General features: G+C 41.3%; 1 protein-coding gene across 16 annotated transcripts in view; it reads right to left on the bottom strand.

Annotated features, from left to right (window-relative positions):
- Positions 1-23289, bottom strand: part of ep300b (E1A binding protein p300 b) — a 30250-nt gene extending 6961 nt beyond the window's left edge. Inside the window, exons 1-23 of one of the 16 annotated variants that reach the window (XM_043235492.1) lie at positions 21348-23289; positions 18930-19513; positions 17174-17335; positions 15556-15793; positions 15362-15475; positions 14477-14704; positions 14229-14337; positions 13986-14117; positions 12695-12812; positions 12256-12424; positions 11411-11509; positions 11225-11313; positions 10990-11142; positions 9795-10253; positions 9154-9381; positions 8907-9066; positions 7858-8009; positions 4545-4784; positions 3407-3495; positions 793-903; positions 585-641; positions 389-466; positions 11-78 (exon numbers count right to left, since the gene is read on the bottom strand). In XM_043235492.1, the coding sequence (XP_043091427.1) occupies positions 11-78; positions 389-466; positions 585-641; positions 793-903; positions 3407-3495; positions 4545-4784; positions 7858-8009; positions 8907-9066; positions 9154-9381; positions 9795-10253; positions 10990-11142; positions 11225-11313; positions 11411-11509; positions 12256-12424; positions 12695-12812; positions 13986-14117; positions 14229-14337; positions 14477-14704; positions 15362-15475; positions 15556-15793; positions 17174-17335; positions 18930-19513; positions 21348-21441 (3931 nt within the window). In that variant the 5' untranslated portion in view covers positions 21442-23289. Of the gene's footprint in view, positions 1-10; positions 79-388; positions 467-584; positions 642-792; positions 904-3406; positions 3496-4544; positions 4785-7857; positions 8010-8906; positions 9067-9153; positions 9382-9794; positions 10254-10989; positions 11143-11224; positions 11314-11410; positions 11510-12255; positions 12425-12694; positions 12813-13985; positions 14118-14228; positions 14338-14476; positions 14705-15361; positions 15476-15555; positions 15797-17173; positions 17336-18929; positions 19514-20322; positions 21054-21347 lie in introns of those variants that run through there. The other 15 variants (XM_043235506.1, XM_043235502.1, XM_043235507.1 and 12 more) reach the window with 15 other exon arrangements.
- Positions 23290-25016: the final 1727 nt, after the last annotated feature.

Here is a 25016-nt window from a genome sequence, read left to right on the forward strand (position 1 = left end):
AAGCACATACTCTTTCCAGTGTATTTATTCTCCTTCCTTGTTGCACTGGCCTTTTTCAGACAGCCTTCACAAACATACCTGATTGAAATGAAGACAAACAGCGTTACATCTCTGCATACATGGTTAACTTTGTATTTATAGATACAATACTGAATAATAATAAAATCAAAATAATACATAATTTTGATTTTATTATACATATATTACACATATATTATTTTGTTATGTTGTTCATTTAATAGGTATTGCTTTAAATACATTAATCAGTAGTGTTTGCCAGGAAAAAAAGGCTAAATTTATATTAAGATTCACTTTTTCCAGGTATTTTTCCAGATATTTTGCAATGGAGTGTGTCAAATAAAAGCGTGCTCAAATAGAAGCAGCTCACCCTGATGGCCATATCGTCTCATTATGCAGAGCGCATATCTGATGCATTTTTCGGCCACAATCGCCACATTCCAGCAGTCTAAGGAGGAAAAGCAGAAAACAAAAGGTCAGACGACGACAGCAAATACGAGTCGTGATTAAAACTTCAGGACAAGCGAAGCGAGATGACACATTCAGAGGGAAAAATGTGTACATACAGTTCAGGGTCGAGGGTGTCGTTCTTTTTCCTTTGAAACTGATCTTTATTGATGGACCTGAGGAGAAAAGACGAGAAACAGAGCAGAGAAAGCCGCCCAATCGAGTGGGTCATGAGAATCACTGAAACAACGCTCTCCGGAGGAATTGCATCACGACAATAACAATGAAGCAGAAGATCAAAACACAAACATTTAGACAGTTACTCACGTTTGGGGCTGGGTTGGATCGTCCCCCAGGGATACATTCTCGCCCTGGATTTCGTTGAAACACTTCTCACAGAAGTGGTACCTGTCAGCAAGAAGCCCATATTTGGGTGAACTAGACCGTTCGCCAAGAGCACAGCCAATCACAGTGAGGGCACGTGGAAGCAGCCACCAATCAGGGCAGGGCAGGCCAGGAGACAGGCACACAGGAGAAGGCAGGTTCGTCGCCGGGAGCAGCCAATCATGAAGCAGGTTTTTTGTGTGGGCAGATTGATTGATTGGTTGCGTGTAAATTTCGGAGCGGATGATTGGTCACATCAAAGCAGGCCAATGCAGACATCACAAGCGTTAAAAAAGGAGGGAGAGAAAGGGAAGGGGGAGGGAGGAGGAGGGCAGAATGAATATTTTAAAAAAGTGTGAGAAACAAAACCGTTATGAGGGACAAAGAGCTACGTGTTGGACAGGTGGAGGGGTGGGTCAGATGTAGAAGAGAACTGAACCAAAAGAGAGAGCAGGAAGCCGAGGCAAAAGCACAGACGGTCTCCCTCGCGTCCACTGAGCTCTAAAACAACCGTGACGCCCAGAGAAGCGAGGGACAACAATGGACTGAGTGAACGAACTGATGAGAAGAATGAGAACAGGAGCAACAGAGACCCATCATCCTTTCGGGACATTTTAAAGAGGGTCCCAAGATTCGCCACTAAAACAACGTGTCACAGATAAACAGTTAGTACGCCCTGTAGTTGGCAGCATGAATGAAGTCTTAGCCGATTTTAAAATACGCTCAGTTCATTTTGGGTGAATCTCACAAAACACATCCAGGTCATATTTTACCCCAAAAATAAGCAAATGAAGATCACTGATATCTGTCATTACGTCATCTTACAAAATTCTTTATGTAAATGCAGCATAAAGGCATCACAACACAATAGAAAAATATGTAACATAAAATTATAAATGGCTGCTTTTACAAAGGATTGTAAGGATTAGATTACATTAAAACAATAAAAACTAAAATGTTAACGCAACAATGTAACATGTACACAAAATTAAAGTAAATTGTTTCATAACATTTTGTTTTTAATGTTTTTACAATAATGTTCCAGTACCTTGTGTTATTTCATTATACATTCTGATTAAAAAACTAAATTGTAAAACACTTGCCAATGTGTGTTATATTAAACAATTCAATAGACATTTTAATATTTACAGATTAAGTAATAGAAGATTAAATTGCTGTTATTATTAACACATTATTACTACTACTACGTGATAACCTGCAATGTCCTGTTATAATAGTTTTATTTATTTATTTATATATATATATATATATATATATATATATATATATATATATATATATATATATATATATATATATATATATATATATATATATATATATATATATATATATATATATATATATATATATATATATATATATATATATATATAGTAGTAAATATTAACAATAAAATATTGACTATGGGCTTGTTTACACATACTTAACACTTTTTGGCATTGTAACAGTAACGTTTTATATCTTGTTTTCTTATTTTAATTTTGGGCTGAAATGTGACCTTGACGTGTACTGGACGTGTTTTACGTAGCCTCATATATAACGAAAGCAAGGTTTCCGCAGTCATACAAAAACGTACGCTTTGCACAGTTCAAGTCTGTTTACATCGAAACCTCTGATTCTGGTGAAAGTCTTTGCCAGCCGACGTGAATAAGAGTTTTGCTGTTAGGATCTAGGATGACGTAACTCAGAAAACTGGCAATGATTTTCACTAACGCATTAGAGGAAGAGCACTGCAATCGTTCTGGTGCTTCCTTATTACCAATTGTTGCTTTGTGCTTGTAGCTACCAACTGAGGTAATCAACGCAAACACTTGCCAACACACCTGTTAATGGTAAGCACACCAACAAAACGTCAAAACACAACTGGAGTCAAAAATGCAGACCCTCTTTAAAATGGCCGTTTAAAATCAGAAAAAGAGCAGAGATGTGAAATGCGGTCTATTTTGCCACCGAAAGTCAAATCAACAGGCCTGAAATTTAACAACACCCCGGTGTGGGAAAATATGTGCTCGGAGCAGAACAGCGTTTACATTTTTACAAAGCACATAAAACAGACTTTTAAAATACTCACCTCAATCTTATTACATACAAATACACAAATGTAAACCAAATCTGAATGTGGCCGATGTAGTGGAGCAACCTAGCGTCTATTAAAGCGTTGGAGAAAAAAAAAAAAACAGCTCTCGTAGTAATTTATTCTAGCACTGGGCTTATAATACTGCCAGGCAACATGAAATTGATTTTAGGCTCAAATGCAAATGATCTACAATAGTGTGACGACATGCCTCATGGGGTCAGGCAATTACCCATTAGGCCACATTCACTATGATTTAACTATTAGTATGAATATGATAGCTTGCTTCTGTTTGTGCGGATGATACAGACTCAATTTAAGTGTCTTTGAACTTTCAAGTAGCTATTCTTACTCTAATGCGACTGACAACTCTGTATTTTAAGTGGCTCTGCTGCACAGCATTAAGCTACGGGTGCGAGTGCCCGTGTGTAGAGTGGATATAGTGAGTATAATACTGACCTGTTCTGGTAACTGAAGTATGCGGCGTCTCGAGGGATGGTGCACAGCTGTTTGCCATAGCAGCACAGAGTTTGAGGAGAAAACTCCAACTGAGAAGAAAAGCAGGTATAGAGGGATTAAAAGAGAGAGAAAGAGGAAGAGTAGAATGAGGTAGCAATATCCCATTTGTTTTAGCAAGAAAGCGCAATCTACGTCACAGCGTGCCAAACTTAAATGCTGTGTTTTACTGCTTGTATACACGAAAACAGTAATGAGACATTTCTTACTGTTCAATGGAAAATAATCCCACTCAAAAAATAAATAAATAATAATTAGAACAAGTAGTATTACAAAAATTGCCAGCGAATGTGTGTTTGAATGGTGGGCTAGTAAAAATAAATAAAATGGCTTTAATTTTTTGTCTCAGGTTCCAAATTTGACTGGTAGGATAAATGATGAAGAATGATATTATTATTACTACATTGCATATCAGAGATGACAGATTTATTAAATAAATAAAATATTTTTTACTGGGTGTACTTTTTGATACTTCGCAGTAAAAGTGTCTATTGATTTTGCCCTATCGGGTCTATCATTAAAAACAGAAAACAAAACAGTGAAGTCCACTGTATTACATGGTAGTAAACTATAATTCTTCTAAATAAATCATGTTTGTATTTCTAATACAAATAGCATTTAATATGCTTGCTGAAATGTGATTGGCGAGCTCATCAACAATGATAACATACATTACTTACATGAACACATACCTCGACTATACATATGTGTCCTGTCAATTATAAAATGAGAAATGCAGATGCATAAATAGCAGAGAAATTAAGGGCACGAACCATCGTACAGTAAGTGCTGTTCAGAAAATATGAAGTATTATACTACTGTATAATACCATCTTAACAACAACAATATTCTTATTGTTCTTATTATTATTATGCATTTAAACGGCACCCAACTTTATTTATTTGCCGAAATTACAGTTATAATTTAACAAATATTTAAATATCATTAAACAAGTTGTGTAGTGGTACAGTAGCACACTTTGGTTACTTTGAAACCAATGCAATCCAATGGGTTGAGCCACGTTCCTTTTATAAGACTTAGTACCGAAAACAAAACCAACACACACACACACACAGCTCACCTTCCTCCCACAGCAGTAGCCCAGCTCCTGCATGACAGGGTCTATTTCCTGTTCAAACACCTCAGCCAGTTTGGAGCAGTACTTATACACCCGTGACGTCTTCCTGTTATACAGCCAGGCGTTATTGAACATCAGCCACACGTCGTCCACGTACTGCCAGGGCTCCTGGTACTGACCCGTGTCCAGCTTACGCTTGATAGTGGACAAGTCCATTGGGTTTTTCACTATGTCAAAGTAGTCCTGGAGAACGGAGTCCAGATGGCAGATGAAGATCATCATCGGGTGAAACGGAGTAGCGAGGAACGGCGGGTTGAGAGTCAGGGGGAGAGAAGAGGGTGCAGGGGGACAATGTTGAGCGCTGTAGAAGAGGTTCACATGCACAAACAGAGAAAAACGTAACAGACTCCCACTGCCTCGCTCAATTCTGTACCCTATTTCTCTCCTGTTCTAACACACACACACACAAATACACACACAAATCTCTGGGCCAGCGGCAGACATCTAGTGACGAACCCGGCTGGGTGAAAGTATGTGAACATCATATGGACAGATAGTAGGCTCAATCACGTTCAGAATGTCAAGAAATGCCGAGAAAATTATATTTCGCATTTTGAGCTCATTTTTAAGGCCTTTAAGATTTTGCATTGTCTTTAACATTCATGACAATTAAACGACAACTGACCCCAACCCAATGCTAATGAAATACTTTTTTTGTAATATGTTGGAAAGGATTTGCAGTAATGAGTGTATGGTTTGATAAAATAACACTTTAAAAAGGTTCTATTTGTTAACAAATTGCATTGGTTAATTAAAAAAAAAAAATTAAATATCCATCTAACACAGGTGAGCAAAGACTAATAAATGAACTTATTGTTAATTAATGCATTACATTTATATATGAATTCACAATTTACAAAAACTGTTTAACAGTTCCGAAAAATAATAGTTTTCATTGTGGCAATTAATCTCAACCAAATAAAATTAGCACAAAAACAGTTTAAAAACACATTATGTAGTTAATAAATGGAACCTTATTGCAAAGTGTTACCAAAATAATAACGAGTATTCTATTTTTTTAATCATCATCATAAACTATTAATATTATTATTAATATACATTTTAAAAGAATAAAATTTATTAAATGTGCTCAATGTTCACAATGCTACAACGCAAATAAAAAAAGGTCCTAAAATAAGCATTATGCAAAATATAATTTATTGTTTTTCTTTTGATTTCGGCATTTCTTCATAATATTTACTTTTAATTATGACTGTGATTTATTATTATGCTCTGTCAATATTTTTAGCTCGGAAGGCGATCCAGGCTTAGTGGAATAATATCACATGTGGAAGAATGAATCCATTTGGTCAAAAAACCCAAATAAACCGAGGTTTCACAGGGTGATGTTGGCAGGGTTAGCGTTTAGGGTACAGTAAGCTGAGGTGAGTACAAGCGGGGTGGTATTAAATTACAGCAGCATAACTATGAGCATTTACACCACAACGCACAGCTGGACTCGCTTCTGTACCGTCCAACAGCACAAATCAAAGACACAGGAGAAATACAATCCTTCAGGTGTCAACCCCAGCGTATTCAGGTTGTGTGTCAGAGAGAGTCACATTATTTGGAATCGCCTTGCGATTCTTAAATCAAAACTTTATGTTTTTGGGGCACATCAAAAGATCTTGAGACTATGCCTGGCAACCATACATTAAAATATGAATATGTACAACGACTACAAAAATGGCCCCCTCATCTGTCCCACAACCATATGCATTAAGCAGATACGATGGGGACGACACAATGCCAAGACAAACGGAGGTGTTTCAAACAAACACTAATCTTAGACAAGAGAGACAAAACTGAGTTTTTTTGTTTTTCCTAAGTCTCGGGGGTTTACAGTTTGACCAATAAACGATGAGTTTTTGAGTTGTCTATGATTAAGTTTTAAACATATTTCGCTCAACTTCAGACTCATCGATTTTAAGATCAAACATGTCTCTCTTTGTCTGTAATGTTTGCTTGTCACACTTTAAACAGGGCCGGTGCCTCATTCAAACAAACCACTGATAAAGCAGCAAAATAACCAGAAAAGCAGGAAATTCATTTAAAATTTTCACCACTTTCTAAGAAACAGAATCGACTGATCCCATCATGCAACACAGTGATCAGTGAAAGAAATGTGGCTCCTTAATTTAAATGAAAGCTAGTCCCTGCTGAAAAAAAAAAAGCTTCTTGGCTGGTTTTAGCTGGTCTCCCAGCCTGGTTTAAGCTGGTCAGCAGGCTGGTTTTAGCTGGTCTCCCAGCCTGGTTTAAGCTGGTCAGCAGGCTGGTTTTAGAGGGGCTTTAACCACTTCACAGCTGGCCAGACTGATCTTAGTTGGTTTAGGCTGCGAGACCAGTTAAGCCTAGCCAGGCTGGGAGACCAGCTAAAACCAGCTACGACCAGGTTTTAGCTGTTTTTTTCAGCAGGAGTAAAATTTTACTTATTATGCAATCTGTCAAATTTCATCTGCTATGCTGGTTATTGCTAAAATACTTGGCCATAACTCTGGGAAATGATGGTCAACTCAGAATGAGGATATTATGTGCCAAAATAAAACAGGTGCAATGGTTTGAAGCTCAGGTTAAGATAATGAAGTACACTGAGTTTAAGCAGATGAGAACAAAAACGATATTAAACGCAGAAAATAACGCCAGCGCAGACTGTGAGACTTTTGATGACGCCAAACAATCAGTAACATTTAGGATTTAAAGAGTCAAAATAACTAGTACTAAAATGTTACAATGATCCAATCTTAAAACAACAACCATTAGTCTAAATACATAGCATAAATGAAACCAATTTAAAGCTTAAGTGTATAATCTCTGGCATTAGCAACCAAAACTATTTGTTGCTCAAACACATCCTGTATGCTATTGGTCAACTCGCCAGACACCATCGGTTTAGGTAATTAATTTAGAGATTTAATTTTAATTAACAAAACACAATCCCAAACCTCAGCTTTAAACGTTCCTGATTCAAAACGGCCTAAGATCATTTTCTGTCAATGTTTTGACAAGATGAAGACACGTAAAGCACAAGAACAGATGTTCACAGTCTGCGCTGCCTTATATTCGCTCATATTTTCTGACAGAAACGCTACAGAAGCAAGCTTGCAACGTCTCTCTCACATCCAAACACAACGCACTCAACAGCAGGCAGAAGAGAGAAAGAGAGGGGGTAAAGGTATAAACAAAAAAAAGTAATGAGACTAGAACTGAAAAGTGCTAGGTTGTTTGTAGCGTAATGCGTGCCAGCGCAGGCCCTTACCAGGTTAGTTTTGTTACTAGTTCGAATACGTACGGGTATTCCCAGTAACTGGGGGTCCACCGGCTGCCGGAAGGGCAGCGACTCTGGGTCCTGTCTGTACAGAGCTTCCAGAGTGGGCATTAAAGCCTGGCGGAGCTCGTCGGGTTTAAAGACTGATGGAGAGGAAGGAAAGAAAGGTGGCAGCAGAGTCAAGAATCAGGCACAAATTCATATGAAAATCATGAGTACTGATTTCAAAGCAGTGTTTGTCCTTCATATTAAACCAAGAAAAAGAACAAGCACCTGCTGATTCTACAGAATTAGTAGATTTCATGCAATGGGAACTGATTATATTCCCTACTTTTTTCTTTTTTTTTAGCACCACATCAATTTAAAAATCACACAATAAAATAACAATAAAGGGTCCTTGCACACAGAGTCTGAAATGTTTGACTTTGGGTATTTTTGCTTGTATTATGTTTTTTTTTTCATATTCGTCATCTTTATCTAAATGCATGCTACAGACGCGAAAATGCAGAAAATCAAACCTGATTAGATTTTTTTTTTTTATGATGGAATATAGTTTGGGAGGCAGTTTGTAAACATTTTTCCAGACTCAGCACAAAATTAAATCCATTAATTCCATTGCATATTTTGGTTAAAGACTGTATGCAAATTATATAAAAACATCTGCAGGGTCATTAAAGGTGAAACATGACTTCTGTGCCACTAACCAACCGCAATCAGAAAATAATAATTTTTTGTTGTTGAAAAAACATCTTTAATCGTTAAGAGCCGCCAATAATCTATCAAGCTGAACACATTTACACGTTTTGATTATTTGAAAATGCAGACAAAAAGAAACCACTGTTTCTACGTAAAATTACAATCCCAAGAAGCATTGAGAATGATAAATCAATTTTACAATGGAGACATATAAATCTAAAAGCTTCAGGGATTAACTTCTCAGCGATTTGTCTAACAATGGATTTTTTCCCAGCACATTATATTTTCATAGAAAAAGGTGTTTTTACATTGAGACCAGAAATGTGTGCGTTAGTTTGTTTTACCTTTCTTCTTGCTTTGTGTGTTTGCGGGAGTGCTGTTTGTTCCCGCAACCTCTTCCTCTTTGGGTTCGGTTTTGACCTCCGGCTTCTTGTCTTCGGCTGTCGACCCAGTTGATGTTTCCATTGGCTCGGTCTTACATTCATCTCCTGCGGGTTCCTCCTTCTTTATGCGGCAGACCAATCAAAATAAGGTTAGAGACGGAACTGAAATCAGATTCAGGTTAAACAGATGTAAGGTTTTCCGACTCGCCTCTGGTTTTTCTTCAGTTTTAATCTCAGTCTGCATTGCAGCCATTTTCCCTGAGGCCTTATCCTCGGTCTCGTTCTCATCCTCTTCTTCCTGTTGTTTGACCTCAGTTTTGGGGTCGAGTGGGGCGGTGGGCTCAGATGATGTCAGCTGCGAACTTGGGTCAGCACTGCTGTCCGAGGCAGGAGTTGAGGCCTGACCGTCCGCTGTCAGAGACGACTTCTGGGATAACTGAGGGGTGGGGAAATAAAGAATATGGCGGAGGAAGATTAAGGTTTTGGTTTTGTTGGTTTTGTTTTGCATTCCTTCTTTTATCAATACTGGGTATGCTTACAAACAAAACAGAAAAATTCATCAGTCCCTATGAATTTATTTTGTAGACTACACATTGAAACGCACTCTTTTTGTGATTTAATATTTATACATGATTTTTTGGTGTTTGTACAGCTCTGGTTTTGATTATTTATGCAATTATATTTTTGCATTATACTGTAAAGTCCATTTTAATGATTCCATCACAGTGTTTCGTCACAGGGCCCTAAATTCACAGAAGACCCTAACAAGACGATAAATGGAGGCTCTTCAGACATGAAAGTAAGAGCAAAAACACCCCAAACAAACACATTCTCAATTGTGATACTCACAGGAGTGCGTGGGTGTGCACAAAGCCCGTGTGCATTCTGGGAAGGCACAGATGACGCTAGCCCTGTTTGGGGGCCTCCAGTGGCTCCGCCCCCGTGCGACGGCTGCTGGAGCTGACTGGCTTTTTCTGAGCCCACCCCCTGTGCCATCGGGGGCAGCTGCGTTGCAGGTGGGGCCATAGTGGTCGAAGAAGTGGGGGTGTGGGGCTGGGGGGTCTGGTTACCCGGCAACTGCGGGGGCGTCTGGTGTGGGGCAGGGGTAGGGGTGAGGCTGCGTGCGGGAGAAGGGGAGTTCTGGCGTAAGGGAGGACAGGGCGCGTGCAGTCCGGGCTGTGGGGCAGGTGGGGGGAGGCTGGACGGAGGCCCCTGAGGGCCTGCAGCGGCTGCGGAGCCTGAGACTGCAGCCTGGGTTTGAGCTACTGGACTACTGACTGCCAGCGATGGTGGAGTGGGCATCTGATTCTGAGAGAGAAAGAAAGAAAAATAAGACTCGGCTCGTATTACTACACATCGAAGGCTGGGCAAATGTATTAAATATTTACAACATATTCCTGATAGCCTTATTGGTGACGCAACACTACGCATTGTGAACACTGCGGTGATCTTAAGTTTGTTTTGAAGACTCTTTCAGGGGCGCTTTTTATTTCACTAATAATTTCTGAAGAATCTGTTCAACCGTTTCAGCAACTAATGTGGCTTATATGTTTCAGATAGTTTTTTGTTATTTATTATTTTATTTAGAATTATTTGTGTTCATATGGATTACTATACATATTAGCATATATAAATATACTACATCTCTTTTGGTCAATGTAATACATTCTAAATAAGTCTATTCTTATTTACATCAACTTAATAAAAAGGTTTTTTAACATTTATGAGCACAATGAAGTAACACTTGATTAACGAATCACTTAGCAGCTAAAACAGACAACACAAACAGTCCAAGATAATGAACAAAATGGGTTAATAAGGCAATTTTAAATTATGCTAAATGTAATGCTTAAATCTCTTTAAACAGTACTTTTTCCTAAAATTATGTATATTAGTCATTCATGCACATTAGTCATTCAGATTGCCTTTCACAATAGAAAATCTCTTTCACTCTTTTAGCCACCAAAAGTCAATTCATATTAGGTGCATTGGAGAGAACAAGCTGTGCTGAGTAAAATGGCATGAATGTGTTTTAATATCCGACCTGTGACATGGGTCCCTGCCCTGCAGGTTGGTTCAGGCCGACTGCTCCCTGGCCCAGTCCGGCACCCGTGCCTGGAAACTGGTTCTGCATGTACTGGTTTTGTAACTGGGGTACGTTGGGTTGAGTCATTCGAGGTGTTCCCTGCATACCCATCTGAAAATACACAATAAAGTCTCAAAATAAACATAAAATCTGTTAAATTAGTTGTGCCTCTTCAGATCATAAGGCATGTTACATGATTAAGGTTTGCTCCCATTGGCAGGGGCGGCGTCGCCCTTTGTCCCATTGGCTGCTGCATCCCCACCTGGGCAAACTGATTCAAACCTGCACAGGAGTTGCAAAAATATGTTACAAAAAAGGCAAACGCAAAGATCTGGATTCATTTATAAGCATTTAAAAAAATAAATGTTAAACTACAGACCATTTAGGGAGTGTGCCATACCAGCAGGATTCTGCATGCGGTTGACCATTTGATTGGGTCCAGGGGCTTGAACTAGGGACGGATCTGAATGGGGACCATCTAGGAAAAAAACAGAACAACCATCACAAACGGCATTGTTTGATTTAACTGTGTGTGTTTGTACTTGAAGACGTTCGGTTTCAATTTAAGGGTATAGTTCGCCCCAAAAAGGAAAAATTGGCTAAATACGTACAAATCCTCAGGTCATTCAAAGTGTAGATGAAAATGGGAACAGATTTGGAGAAATGTATCATCACTTCGATTTCTCACCAATGGATCCTCTGCAGTAAATGGGTGCCGTTAGAATGAGCGATCAGCCAATAAATGCAACAATAATTCACAAGTAACCCACATGACTGAAAGCTGTGCTTTTAAAGTAACACTTTCTAACTTTAAACCATTACTTTCAGCTAAAATGCATGTCATCCATCTATAATATTTCTTACTCCGGTGAAAGAGTTATCTTGTCTGAATCAGGAGAAAAACCATGCAGATATGTACATATGAAATATGAGCAGGTTAAAGTTAAAACGCATTAATAATGGATTCGGAGTCATGTGGGTTACTTGTGGATTATGATGATGTTTTTATGACCTGTTTGGACTCTCATTCTGACGGCACCCATTCACTGCCATGATCTGTTTGTGCACAAGTGATGCAATGCGACATTTCAACTAATCTGTTCCAGTGAAGAAACTCATCTACAGCTTGGATAGCCTATGGATCAGTACATTCTCAGTAAATCTTCATTTTTGGTTGAACAGCTCCTTTAAGGCCAGTTTATGCAGGTGTGTATGTGTACGTACTGGGCGGCTGTGCCTGATTCATGCCAGCTGGTGCTTGAGGTAGAGCACTGTTGGGCATGCCAGGCTGAGCTGGCATCATACCCTGCTTTTGCAGTCTGGTTCTCCTCTTCTCCTCCAGCTCCTTCTGAATCTTATAAATCTTCTCCGCCAACAAGTGGTAATACTCCGCCTGGAAAAGTTTCACGAGGATTATTATCGTTCTTACAATTTGTTTTAAACATGGACCATGTTCCCTTTAAAAGTGTTTTCCATGCAGCTTTTAGCGAAGACAGAAAACTTAACGGCCGTATCACGCCTGGTTAGGACTAGGTTTTCCAGCGCTACGTCCAACCCTAGACTGTGACAGCCGCGTCATGGGTAAAATGTGAGGAGTCAAGTGATCCTGTGGATTCACTTAAATATAATTCAAAGACATGATACCGTGTAAGCGCTTTCATACCCTGCTGTTGGCCGATTCATACATGTCACCCTCCACTTTGCGAGCGTAAGCTACAAGGTTTTCCATCCGCCGATCCTTCAGTGCTGCAGGGTCTGGAGTGGGGAAGATAGCTTGCACACACACACACACACACACACACACACACACACACACAGAGAAAGGCCCAATAACAGAGTGAATTCATGAAGTTAGACAGTACCACGTGCGACCCAGTTTTGTGCGCATCAAGTGTAAACATACTGTTGTGGCATGACTCAACAATTGTTGCATCCGGTGTGAGACTATTACAGATTTTGTTTCAGTAATGTTGTTGCATTTCTTTTTTTTGTCTATTCTGGTTTTATGAATAGTTTTTTTGTTTTTTTAGTTTGATGCATCAACTCGAAAGGTGGCCTTGATAGCTAGCTGAAATAAAAGGTTCCCTTTTGCATACCGTGTTTCAGTTAGCGTTTCTGTATGATTCATGACAGCAATGTAACTGACACGTTCAAGGCACGTAAATATAATAAGGACATCGTTAAAATTGTCCATGTGACATCACTGGCTCAACAGTAACTATGAAGCTACAAGAATACTTTTTGTGCAAAAGACAACAAAGAAAAGAAATGTCACACTGTTTATTTTAACGGTGTTTTTTTAACTACTACCTTTCTGGGTCTTGAATGTGTTAGCTGCTTTGCTGTCTATGGAGGGTCCGAGAGCCCTGAGGTGTCAACAAAAATATCCTAAATTCATGTTCTGAAGATGAAAAAAGGTCTGGAAGGTTTGGAACGACATGAACGTAATTATTGACCGAATTTTTAATTTTTCAGTGAACTATCCCTTTAAGTAACAGATGCATTTGTAACAATGTATACTATTATTCAATATTGTAGTTTGGGAAATTAATACTTTTTTTCAGCAAGGATGCTTTAAACTGAACAAACATAACATTAAAGACATTTATCAAGCTAGAGAAGATATCCATTTCAAATAAATGCTGTTTTTTCTGACTTTCTATTCACTGAATAGTAATGTATATAAGTGATGTGTTAATATCAACAGTGGAGACCTAAAGTTATTCATTTTCAATTCGAGTTTTTTCTGATGACATGAGCAAAAGAGACCATTTTATTGAATGAGCAGCGATGTGATTCGTCCGACAGCCAATGAGAGTGCATACTATAACCCACCACCTATTTCAGCTGAATACTAGTAATTATTCAGGGTTGACGCCGCCTTCATTTTCATAAATGTAAAATTCCCCAACATATTTTTTTGTTTACTATTTCTTATAACAGATCTCACTCACAGTTTGTGTACGAGGTGATTGCGGAGGTCCTGTGTGATGTCTTCATGCCAGCTCTTCCTCATTCCTGCAGAGGGAGGAGCGGCTGTCGCTGCAGAACCCATGTTACCGACACCAGAGCCGTCATTCATCAGACTGCAAGGGAGAGGCAACCCATCAAACATCAACATAAAGCTTTCACGGAACAATCCATTTAAACCAGGCATGGTGCACTGAGCCTGGCACTGGTGCAGTGAAGCCTGGTACCTCTGAGGCGTCATGTTCCTGTGCAGCATGCCGTCAGGCAGCATTCCTGGATGCTGGTTGGTCATCGGAGCGCCGACTCCACCGTTCACTCCCATTGAGTTCCCACCTGCTGAGGCACAGAGTTTAAGATACGGTTAAGGATGTACACTGGCTGACTAGTTTTTGTACTAACTGAAAAAAAGTAATTAAGTGACAGTTTTTTTGTGTGCGTGTGAACTATAATGTAATTACAGCTTATAGAAACTCACCTATATTGTTGAGCGTTCTCATGCCGGCTTGAGCGGGCACGGAGGTCTGCTGATTCTGATTGGATGCCTGGTTGCCCTGGTACGTGAGTCCAAGGGCGGCGTACGCCCTTTCAATGGAGCTTGGGTCAATCTGACTGGGTGGGTTAATGTTTGGGGCTGAAGGCTGACCACCGGGTAATGAGCCACCTAACGGACCAGCCATGCCCATCCCAGCACCTCCCAGCAGAGCTAGAAAGAAAAATGGAAGAAAGGGTGAGAGATCGAACAACACTTTAAATACTACAATTTGTTGACACAGTAGTATAAAAGATGGTAATGTCTAAAAGAAAGTCAATGGAATCCAACTGACCTATCGGTAAGCCCAGTGCACCCCCTGAGTTACTGTTGCTCCATCGGACAATTAAACGGAGCTGCTAACTGTCTTACAATGACAGCTGTCAGTGTGAAAACCTTGTCTTTTTGATTGATTTTGGCCAAAGAAGAACTGCCATTCAAGTGGGACTTAAACATAAAATGAAGGGATATATACAAGGCTTTAAAATAAATATTGTGGGTATTAATGGGTATGGAGGGTTTACAGATCACTATGCAAGCGGGAGAAGTTCTAATGTCACGTTCATCGTGATCGCAGATCAGAACATCCCGGATCAACACTGTTCATTTATCACAGGGTTAGTTTACATTTGACCAGTTTAATATGAAGAGACAGTGAAATGTAGACTGCGCTTCAGATCTTACAGTTTCTCTAAGGCACTCCGAGATCCGCTTTTCATGAAACTGATATTCAACTGCCATTGGCTAGTCTGCGTTCAAGGGGCAGGGTTCACCGATACATCAATTTCATTTTGTAGGAGAACACAGCTGAAACATTCTATTAAAACTCACACTGCTGGTTTCTTTTGTCTCCGGCGCTTTTAAGCGGCAGGCAGACGGGACAGTCATGCCGTGTGCAGTTCTTCCAGTGAGAGATGATCTGCCTGGAGGACGCGCAGTGAGCCACTGCAGAGGAGCACACGCACTGGTTATTTGCGGGAAAATAAAGCACGACTGAAAGAATATAAACAGGTGGCAGCGCTCACCCTGGCAGGATTTTCCGGCCTGACAGTGGGTCATGTGATTAAGGACGTTCTTCATGGTTCTGCAGTGGGGTAGGCTGCACTGGCGCACCTCTCCGTTGGCCTGCTCTCTGCGATGGCACTTATGAGCGTGCAGTAACAGCACCAGCTGCTGCTGAATGAGTTTACGCTTCTCCGGGTCCGCTGCAGGGGGCGCCGCCGCCCCGCCTGGGCCCGATACGCCACCCACCACACCTGAGCTCTGCTAGACACAGACAGAAAGAGGCTTTTCAAGGGACAGGACTTCATCTTCCTGCTGCTGCAGAGTGTTAAGAAACACAGAATCAGCTCAACGATTGAATCGATAAGTTATAATAACATCTCACAATATTATAGTTTCTACTTTATTTTTGATCAAACAAATGCACGTTCAAAATAGGCTATAATCGATTATGGCCTAGGACGTCGTTCGCATACGCGCTCGTCACAGGAGTATTAAAACACACTCGCTTTCAAAATCTGAATTTGGCTTTTTCCCGCATATGGCACGTGTGTGCTCCGAAGACAAAAGAAGTGAACTTCATTGCACAGAATGCACCCCGAGAGATGAGTGCACGTTGCTTGAGTGTTCTTCCACTCTCTTCTCTCATTTTAGTCTTTAACCTATATGCATTCATTTCTGCCGATTGTAATGCAGCACGCATTAGATGAACAAAGCTCACAGACGACAGACTTTTACATGCGCGTGTTTGTTTGTTTGTACTGAAGCTCGCGGCTGTGGTTAAACGAACTTGCATCTACTTTTATGATACGAATTGATGTAAACAGTTAGCTATGGTTTTAAAACAGGACGAAACATCTGATTTGTAGAAACAGATTGTTCATTAATGTGAAAGCAGTCTATTATAGCAGCCAGTGTCTATGATTTTATCTTTGATAATCAAATGGCAATAACGCAGATTAAAAAAAGAAAAACTATGATTGTCTGTAAACTTTTGAAACTTAAAGCACTCCCAGATACTGAAAGTGCTTTTTCTTTGTCACTTGTAATAAAAGGGGAAAATGAAAATTACAATATATTTGTTTTGAAGCTATATTTAGGCCTACTTTGAATTCTTAACAATAATTAATTATATATTAATCTAATAATATAACATTTACCATTTTATCATGTTGACATGATAATCCTAAATGAATTGAGAAACCAGTGCCGATTCACACCCCTAGTTAAAATACCAAAAAAATATTTTTTTTGTATAATTTTTAGATTATGAGAAAAAAAAGTAACCTATGCAAGTTGGCGTAATTGTTTATATGCACATTAACTGAAGAAAAAAGCACTTTGGTTTCAGTCTAGTGAAAAATGTACATTGCAGTGCATCACTGTTCAAAGCCGTTTTAAGATCAAAAATGGCAGTGATGTGTGGAATTTCACAAATAATGACCTCTTAAATTGTGCACAAATCTGGGGAACTATCCAGAAATAATCAATCAACAAGTTCAGTGTCTATGGGATGAACCACTGGCTGAGATCTGAAGGGTAATGATAACTGAAGGCTCTTAGTGGCCAGTAAGAGATCTCTTCAGTCGGAGAGGGTCAGGGAATGTGGTGTGCTTTACAATTTCTGTACAGTCCTCTCACCATGCCACCCATGTTCTGCCCATGCTGAGGTTTCTTGTCCATGTTGAACTGGTTAATGCTGTTAGGTTGTCCCGCTTTGTTTTGGAGCTGAGGCCCGAGGGACTGTCCTCCGCACTGACCATATGAACTGCCGTAGGGGCCTGGAGCACCCATCATTCCCATCTGAGGAAAAAAAAACAAAACCCGAGTATGAAAACGAGCTAGTATGAGTCAGGACGGGATCTGATCCATCATCCTGTGCAGAAGCATCCAAGATGAGAAGAGAAAACTAAAGAGTGTTAACAGCAAAACAAGAACATGGACATGACTAGATGAGCATCAATCATTCAGCCCGTTTGAAGCTCACGTTCTCATCGTTTACTCGGTATACGTATAATGTTAGTGACACTGATGTATCAACTGCAAAATAAACCTCAAAACAGCAGCTTGAAATCTGGAGGAACCCAGCTAAACAAAAAAAAGAAAAGAAAAATGTCATTCCCTCTTTTTTTTCTGCCCATTTCCTGCAGTCCAGGTTGTGCAATCGCCTGTGAATCAACAAAATGGTGCGCACGGTTCCTCGTATGAGGGGGGCAGAGGAGGCTTTTCAGACTGAGGTCTGCTTCAGTGTGAAGGATCTCATCACATTCAAACCAAAGAAACACCACGAGAGATGAATATTCGATTTCACTACCTGATTTTTAGCAATAATCCCACAAGACAAAAAAAAAAAAAAAAATGAACAAAGGCTTGTGTTTTTAGAGGAGGGGAATACAGTGCTGTCAGAAGAACACAAGTAATCAGATTTGTCTATTCGGACAGTGAAAACCAGAATATTTCAAATGTAGTTTTTAAAACAAACAACCAACAACGAAAATAACTTTTTTTAAGTTAAGGAAGTCTGATCATTAGAAAACGTGGCCTTTAAATGTTAAAAATCCTGACAACTATTTGTTTGACCTTTAAAATGTAGGTTCTCTAAAGCTATTTAACAATGAAGTTTGGGTCAGGGACTGATAGGTGTGTGACAGCTGATAGGTTGTCATTGTACTTTTTGCTTCATCAAATAGTTTGACAACTATTGAAACAGGAAGTTGGGATAGAAAGGCTTAAAATGTTTTTTTTTTTTTTTAAAGAAATACAAAAATATTAATAATTATTAATGGCCAATAGTCTTTATTTTTTTGTATATTTCATTGGGTTACTGTCAATTTATCTATTTATCTATTTGTCTAATTAAAAGCAACACTTATATTTGTATAATATTAACCAAGGCTGCATTTATTTGATCATACAAAAATACGTAAAAAGAATATTACAATTTTAATTTTAAATCTCTGTATTTTTAAAATGTGACATTTTAATCTGCAGGCCAAACTCAATTTTTAGCATCATTACTTCAGTATCAAGTGTCTCAAGGAACACATCTTCTACAAAACAGTTCTGCTGCAGAATCTCTTTTTTCAGAATTCCTAAATTCTTAAACTTTTATTATTAATATTTTTTTAAACCATTATAACATTACATTCAATTTAATCCTTGACAAATAAAATACACATTTATTTTATTTTGAATTTCTTTTAAATACACGATACAAATAATTTTCCCGATCCCGAATTAAACCGCTCTTTCACTCAAAGACACAGCGGGTCGTGAACGTATGGCGCCGATTGAAGTTAACCTTAAATCTCGAAGCAAATCCATTCTGCGTGCAGTTCATTGGTTTAGGTGCATGAACGCACACAGAATTATTGGCACTCTGATTTGTTCGCGTTACCTTGTTCACTGCTCCCGGTTGCTGCGGTCTCATTGCTGCCTGCGCCATCTGCTGCCCTGCGTTCTGCTGCTGCAAAGCATCGGGCAGCATGTTCCCGTTACCCACCATACCCGCATTCATGTTCACATTGGCGTAGCCCATTCTAGGCGCACCATTCATCATCTGCCCTCCCATCATGCTCTGCGGCTGTCCGTTCCCTTTCTGGGCGCCCATCATGGCCCGGTTCAGTCCCGCCACCATGCCAGGCTGCGGCATCATGCCAGGCTGCTGCTGTTGAGGGCCACCCAGTCCCTGAGCGACGGGGTTGCCGCCCAGGCCTCCCATCATCCCCAAGGAGGGCGCGTTACCGGGGTTGCCGGTGGCCGCGGAGGTGGATGGAGGGGCGCCGGGGCGGAGGAGCTCGGACAGGTGCTTGTGTTTGGCCGCTGTGTCCTGCCCCGAGCCACCCAGGGGGCCCAACATCCCTCCTCCACCCAGAGTGGTGTGCAACTGGCCGGGGTCCATCCCGTTAGGAAGACCCAGGTCGGAGGAGTTAATGAGCTCGTCCGGGAGGTCATGTTCCAGGTCAAATAGGGAGCCAAAATCTGAAAGAAAAGGGGGAGAGACTTTAATAAGGTCGTTGCTTAAAGAAAAAAAACCACTCACAATAATATAAATGAGAATAATTACAGTATATGCCCAAAAACATACGAGACGTGTCTTCAGCAAAAGAAACCATATTTTTGAATCTGATGAGATACTAACGCACAACAACAAGTGGACAACGTCTATAATTTCAATACACCGTTAGCCTGGACAATACATGGGTCGACCTGTCAGTCTGCAGCGAGAAATCTTCACAAACTGACCAAAGCATGACTGAACGAACATCGCAGCTCCCGTGACGAGAGAGCGACTGAGATTATGGGCTCGCAGGAGAACAGTATGCAGCAGAGCCGGTGTGCATGTCCTAATGGTTCATACTAATAAAAAACACATGGCATGGCATAACAATGGATAAGTGGTGGGACAAAATGGGGGCCTTTTCCTACATAATGGCAGATCCTGATAGCAGCAACGCACCAGTGACTAATGAACGCAACCCTCTAAATACGAAGCAAGCTCATTTTTAAACACGTAAGCGATTAGATCGATAGATCGGCCGAGCACTTAATTGGACAATATTTAGATTTTAATTTGAGATTGTAGACCAACAACCAAAACATGCTTTGCCGGTTCACAAAATGTTTTTCACACTTTTATCAATTTTAAAGTCTGCATGCAATCGACCCGTTTTGTGGACACCTGAGAGCTATTATTTATTTTATATTTCAAGGAAAGCTTTTCAAGAGATGCCCGTTAGAAAAGGATAATACTGGATAGAACGTTTCTCAAAACTAAAAAACGTGTTTACCTTGACTTCCTGATGAAAACAACCATACTGTTTCTGGTTTACGTTTACGTATTGCAGATCAAAATAAAAACAGAAAAATGGGATTTAGTTCAAAGTATGAGCTGTACAAACATTCAATTTTTTTGCCTAGATGACAACACGGCATTTAAGAAATAAATAGCGGCACAGCTTACCCCCAGTTTAACCTTCACCTAGCTTTTTTTTTAATGAAATACAGATTGAAATTCATCTTATTCGCCTTTTCATACACAAAATGGTACATGCATAACAGTTGCTCTGCTGTGTTGATATGAGCCATTTAACCACTAGAGTTCAGGCAACACGACCTGACTTCCACTTCTACACATGCTGTAAAAAGGCTGCAAAAACCAGCCTAAATCGTCAGGCTGGATTTAAAAGGGTCTTGGACACTTTTCATACGGTCTGACAGGAAGACCAGCAACCCGCCTCGAGCTGGTTAAAACACCGAGAGCCCGCACAGACGAGTTAGCGTCGATCACAAGCTCGCAAACCGTTTAGTGCGCGCTACACGTAAACCAACTCGAAAAGAAACACCTCTGGCGTCTCGAAAAGTGCCGTGCGCTTCACTCTCGACCGTGTGTCAGTAAAACGACGTGATTTATAACGCGTTCCTGTCGAGCGATCCTTTTCCCGACGGGCTCGAAACGCACCACCTCGTAAACCTTTGACACCAGCCCCTGCTTCTCGACGTCTCGAACAAAGCGAAAAGTTTGTGTAACGCACACCCGGAAAAACGCTGCATACTGTTTTGCACACTCAGATGACCACGCACAAACAGCGTTGTAACGCACCTCGTCAACTTCAAACGAAAACACGGCGCAAATTAGCCTGCTAGCTATCCCCGCTAAGTTATTTAAATGCCAGGGGACGGTGCGAACAAACACACACAACAAAAGAAAGCTTTGGGGAACGCACGTCGAGCGTTTTTTTCTTCTTCGTACGTGCAGGCGAACAGCGGCAGACTCGCCGCCGCGCGCCGCAGCGCGTGAAACATTATTATTTACCGTTTCCATCGCTCGCGGAGACCGACAGAGCCGGGGAAGACAATTTAGGCCTCTTAGCTGAAGGCGGACCGGATTCCAGCACATTATCGGCCATAGTTCTCCTCCGGTTTAGTGTTAAAGCATATATCCCGCGTAGGATAGCCCTTCCTGTGCAGTCGCGAGCCGATGTGCAAATGAAATCTCTCCTCGTTCACGAGCACCGGACGGATTCCCGTTTCCCTTTCATGGGACGATACGTGCATGCAATGCAATGCAAAGCTTCAATGTTCAGTCCACCTTTAAAGCTCCCTTTTAAGATTTTCTAGTCTGTAGTTCCTCAAAGTATATTTCCGAATGGAGGAGGTAAAGGGAGGGACAGACGGTCATGCAAGCTCGCCGCAAACTCACGTAGCCTCCTCGGCGACTGAGCAATTTTCCCGAGATTTATCCTCGCTGCTTGCATCCGTCTTTTCCGCCATTGTCGGCGGCGAGCTGAAGTGTTGGGCTTTTTTTTTTAAGGCGTTGTGTACGAGAAACCGAACTCGCTCCGGTGCGGCTTCATGCAATGCTTATGAGCAAACGCTATGATTTAGGATAGTGTCTGCCTTTGCATTGTAGCATGTGCAATTCTCAGCCTGCATCGCTTTATTTAGAAGATCGAAAGTCCATCGTGCTCCTTGAAATCGACACAGATGTTTGAATCTCCTTTATCGATGCCTTTATCTCCGCACGAGCAATTAAGATGAACGGAGAGAACAAATAAATACTGAAAATATTATTAAACAGTCATATGCGTGTAAAAGTTTTCTTTCGTCCTCAATAAGACGGTGCTCTTTGCAGAATAAATAACGCGATCGATGTGCATCCAACTTCAGTTCGCATGCACAAGCTACCACTTCAGGCGATTCCAAACAACTTGCATATTTCAGTGTCCATGTCTTAGCGTTTTGCAGCAACACTTCAAAGTGACAAGTCAAACGGTTTATTGTGCGTTCGCGTCTGAACGTGGCTCGTGCGCCCTCTGCGCGAACGTGTCCGCTGCACGAGTTAAAAGTGTTTGCAGAAAGCCTCTGACCATCGCTTCACGAGACCACCCTGCACTGCGCACACAGCTCGTGCATGCGAAGAAACGCTTTCAAAAGTGGCCGTCCACACGGACGGAGCGTGCACGCAGGCGCTCCGAGGCGCGAGGAGACGCCGTCTCGCGGTCCGCCGTGCGCGAGCTAAAGAATGGGAACCGAGCGAAGTTGGTCAACGCGTATGCGTGTATTTCAATGCACTGACACATCGAGCAAATAAGAATTATTTGTCGCTGCACGAAGAGCCTTGCGGAGCGTTAAGAAAGAGCGAGAGGAACAGCCAGCCGCGGGGTCGAAAGCAGAACCGAACCGAGCTGGGCTTTAATAATATTTCGGGTCTGAAGCATCTGCCGATCCGGGTGATATTGCCAGCTGCACCCCCCAAAATCTGGGGGTCCTCAAACCCCTTTCATAGGCTTTGTGATGCTGTGAACCCCCCTGCGCGTTCATCCCTTTTAAATTTCTCCCTTCTCTCGCTCAGTTCCTGCGATTTTTCCCCACTTTCGCCGTCGTCCGCCAGCAACCGGCGATGCAATTTCACAGATATTCCCACTTCGTGACGCTGTTATTTTCCTTTTCCCCTGACGAGCTTCCCTTCGTTTAAATGTATTGCCCTCTTCCGCCTCTCCGCTTCGTTTAAAAAAAGAACAGCAAAAGAAAGGAAAACCCAGTCTGCTCTTTGATTTGCACACGGGAGAATCTATAATCTCCCTCCGTCGCCTCCGCTAATCGCCGGGCTTGTGTTTTATCCGGTCTGGATCCGCGAACCGGAGCCGGCGGCGCTCAGAGTCGCAGTGGTCGGCGCTCGAGTGGCTTTTTTTCGGTCGCTCCTGCCTCCTTCACTCTCTCCGCACAAACAAAATGGCGGCTTGTTGTTTCTACTCCTCTGGCTGGGGGGAGGGAAGGTTGGAGGTGCGGTAACATTAGTAAAGGGGGGTGGAGGGGGAGATGGCGATCGGGATTTCCCGGACAGCGCTGTTTCCGTGCTGCTTCGGAGTTGCGACTGGGGTCCGGCAGCAGCAGCATCATCATCATCATCAGATGATGATGGAGACACTAGGAGCTAGATGATGTCCACCTTGTGACTTGGTTGGCAAAATATCGCCTCAGCCGTAGCTGGAGGGACAGCCGGCCTCCTCGGAGAAACCCAGGGGTCAAGTGCCCTATTGAAGCGCAGTGGTGATAGGGGCCATAATGGTGATGTTTTTTCAGACCTGGTCTCAGTTCCTCAAAACATAGCGAGCTGCCAAACTACAGAGTATTTTTGGACGCCACGGGCATGTTGGTAGTCAGCTCGGTTTAAAAACGTCGCTCAATTTTTTACCATAACCGCAATGGGAATCAATGCATTGGGAAGCCTATTGAAAAACACACTAGCCTAAAATGGTTGGCTGGTTTTATATTGTGATCAAACCTAGTTTGCAGGCTTTTACCACTTTGACCAGCTATGCGCTATAGAGATTGCATCTCTAAACCCAGTCAGAGGCCTACCTAGGGCGTCTTCAGTGTATTCTGAGTGAGCGCATGTCAAAAAAACTCAACTTGTTGACAGCGTTTTATTTATTTGGCATCATAAGCAGAATCCAAACCAGCTAACCAGAATAAGCTGGATTTAACTGTTTTGGATCCGGCAGGGAACTAAGAAAACTGACTATGTAGCCAGCATTTTTGGGCCCGTTCAGAGCGATTTCAGCTAGCTCCAAAACCAAGTGCGCTGCCTGTCTAGACAGCATTTTTAGATGTTGCATGCAACATAGCTAGGCAGCAACTGGCAACAATGTAGGTGAGCATAACCAAGTCATCTCTGCTAAGAGATCGTTTCTCAAAACATGGGGAACTGAAAATGTGGCCAGCACTTACGGCATTACAAACGTCTGAAACGAGTGAATTTAGCTAAAATAACTCCCAAAACTATCCTAGGCCTACCTTTGGGGTGCCTTCTGTGTATTCTGATCATGTCACAAAAAACAAAACAAAAAAAACTCCAAACCCCTAGGCACTTGTCGACAGCGTTTTCTGGCATCATAAGCGTGTTCACAGTCAATTCGAACCCAAGTTGCTTACCAAGACAGGATTTGTAGGCCTAAACAGAATGAGATTGCTTCTCAAAGCCCAGTCAGCTACCTACTTAGGCCTACCTTTTAGGCGTCTTCAGTGTAGCTCGTGTCAAAAAAAACCTCTAAACCTAGGGACCTGTCGACTGCATTTTTGATTTGGCTCAAAAACTCAAACCAAGTAAGCTAAAAATCAACACTTGTGCTCAAACCATAGGGAGCTGACCATGCAGCTAGCATCCTTGGGAATCACGAACTCTCAGCGGCCGAGATAGACAGCATTTCTGGGCCTCGCTGGCATGTCCAAAATCAGTTCACATAAAAAAGGCCATAAATGCATTGCAAGTTATCTTAGAAAAAAAAAAATCATGAAGCTGACCTAGACAGTACTTTTGAACATTAAACAAGCTTGGCTAACTCATGCTTATACCTAATTTCAGATATATGGTATAGTTTTCTTTAGTTTTTGGAGATGTTATTACCGTCTCCGATTCACATCTGCTTGGGTTTGAACCTGCAAGTTGAGTTATCAGATTCACAAACATGCTAATTCTGAT

Source organism: Puntigrus tetrazona, chromosome 3 (assembly GCF_018831695.1).
Source record: "Puntigrus tetrazona isolate hp1 chromosome 3, ASM1883169v1, whole genome shotgun sequence".
NCBI lineage: Eukaryota > Metazoa > Chordata > Actinopteri > Cypriniformes > Cyprinidae > Puntigrus > Puntigrus tetrazona.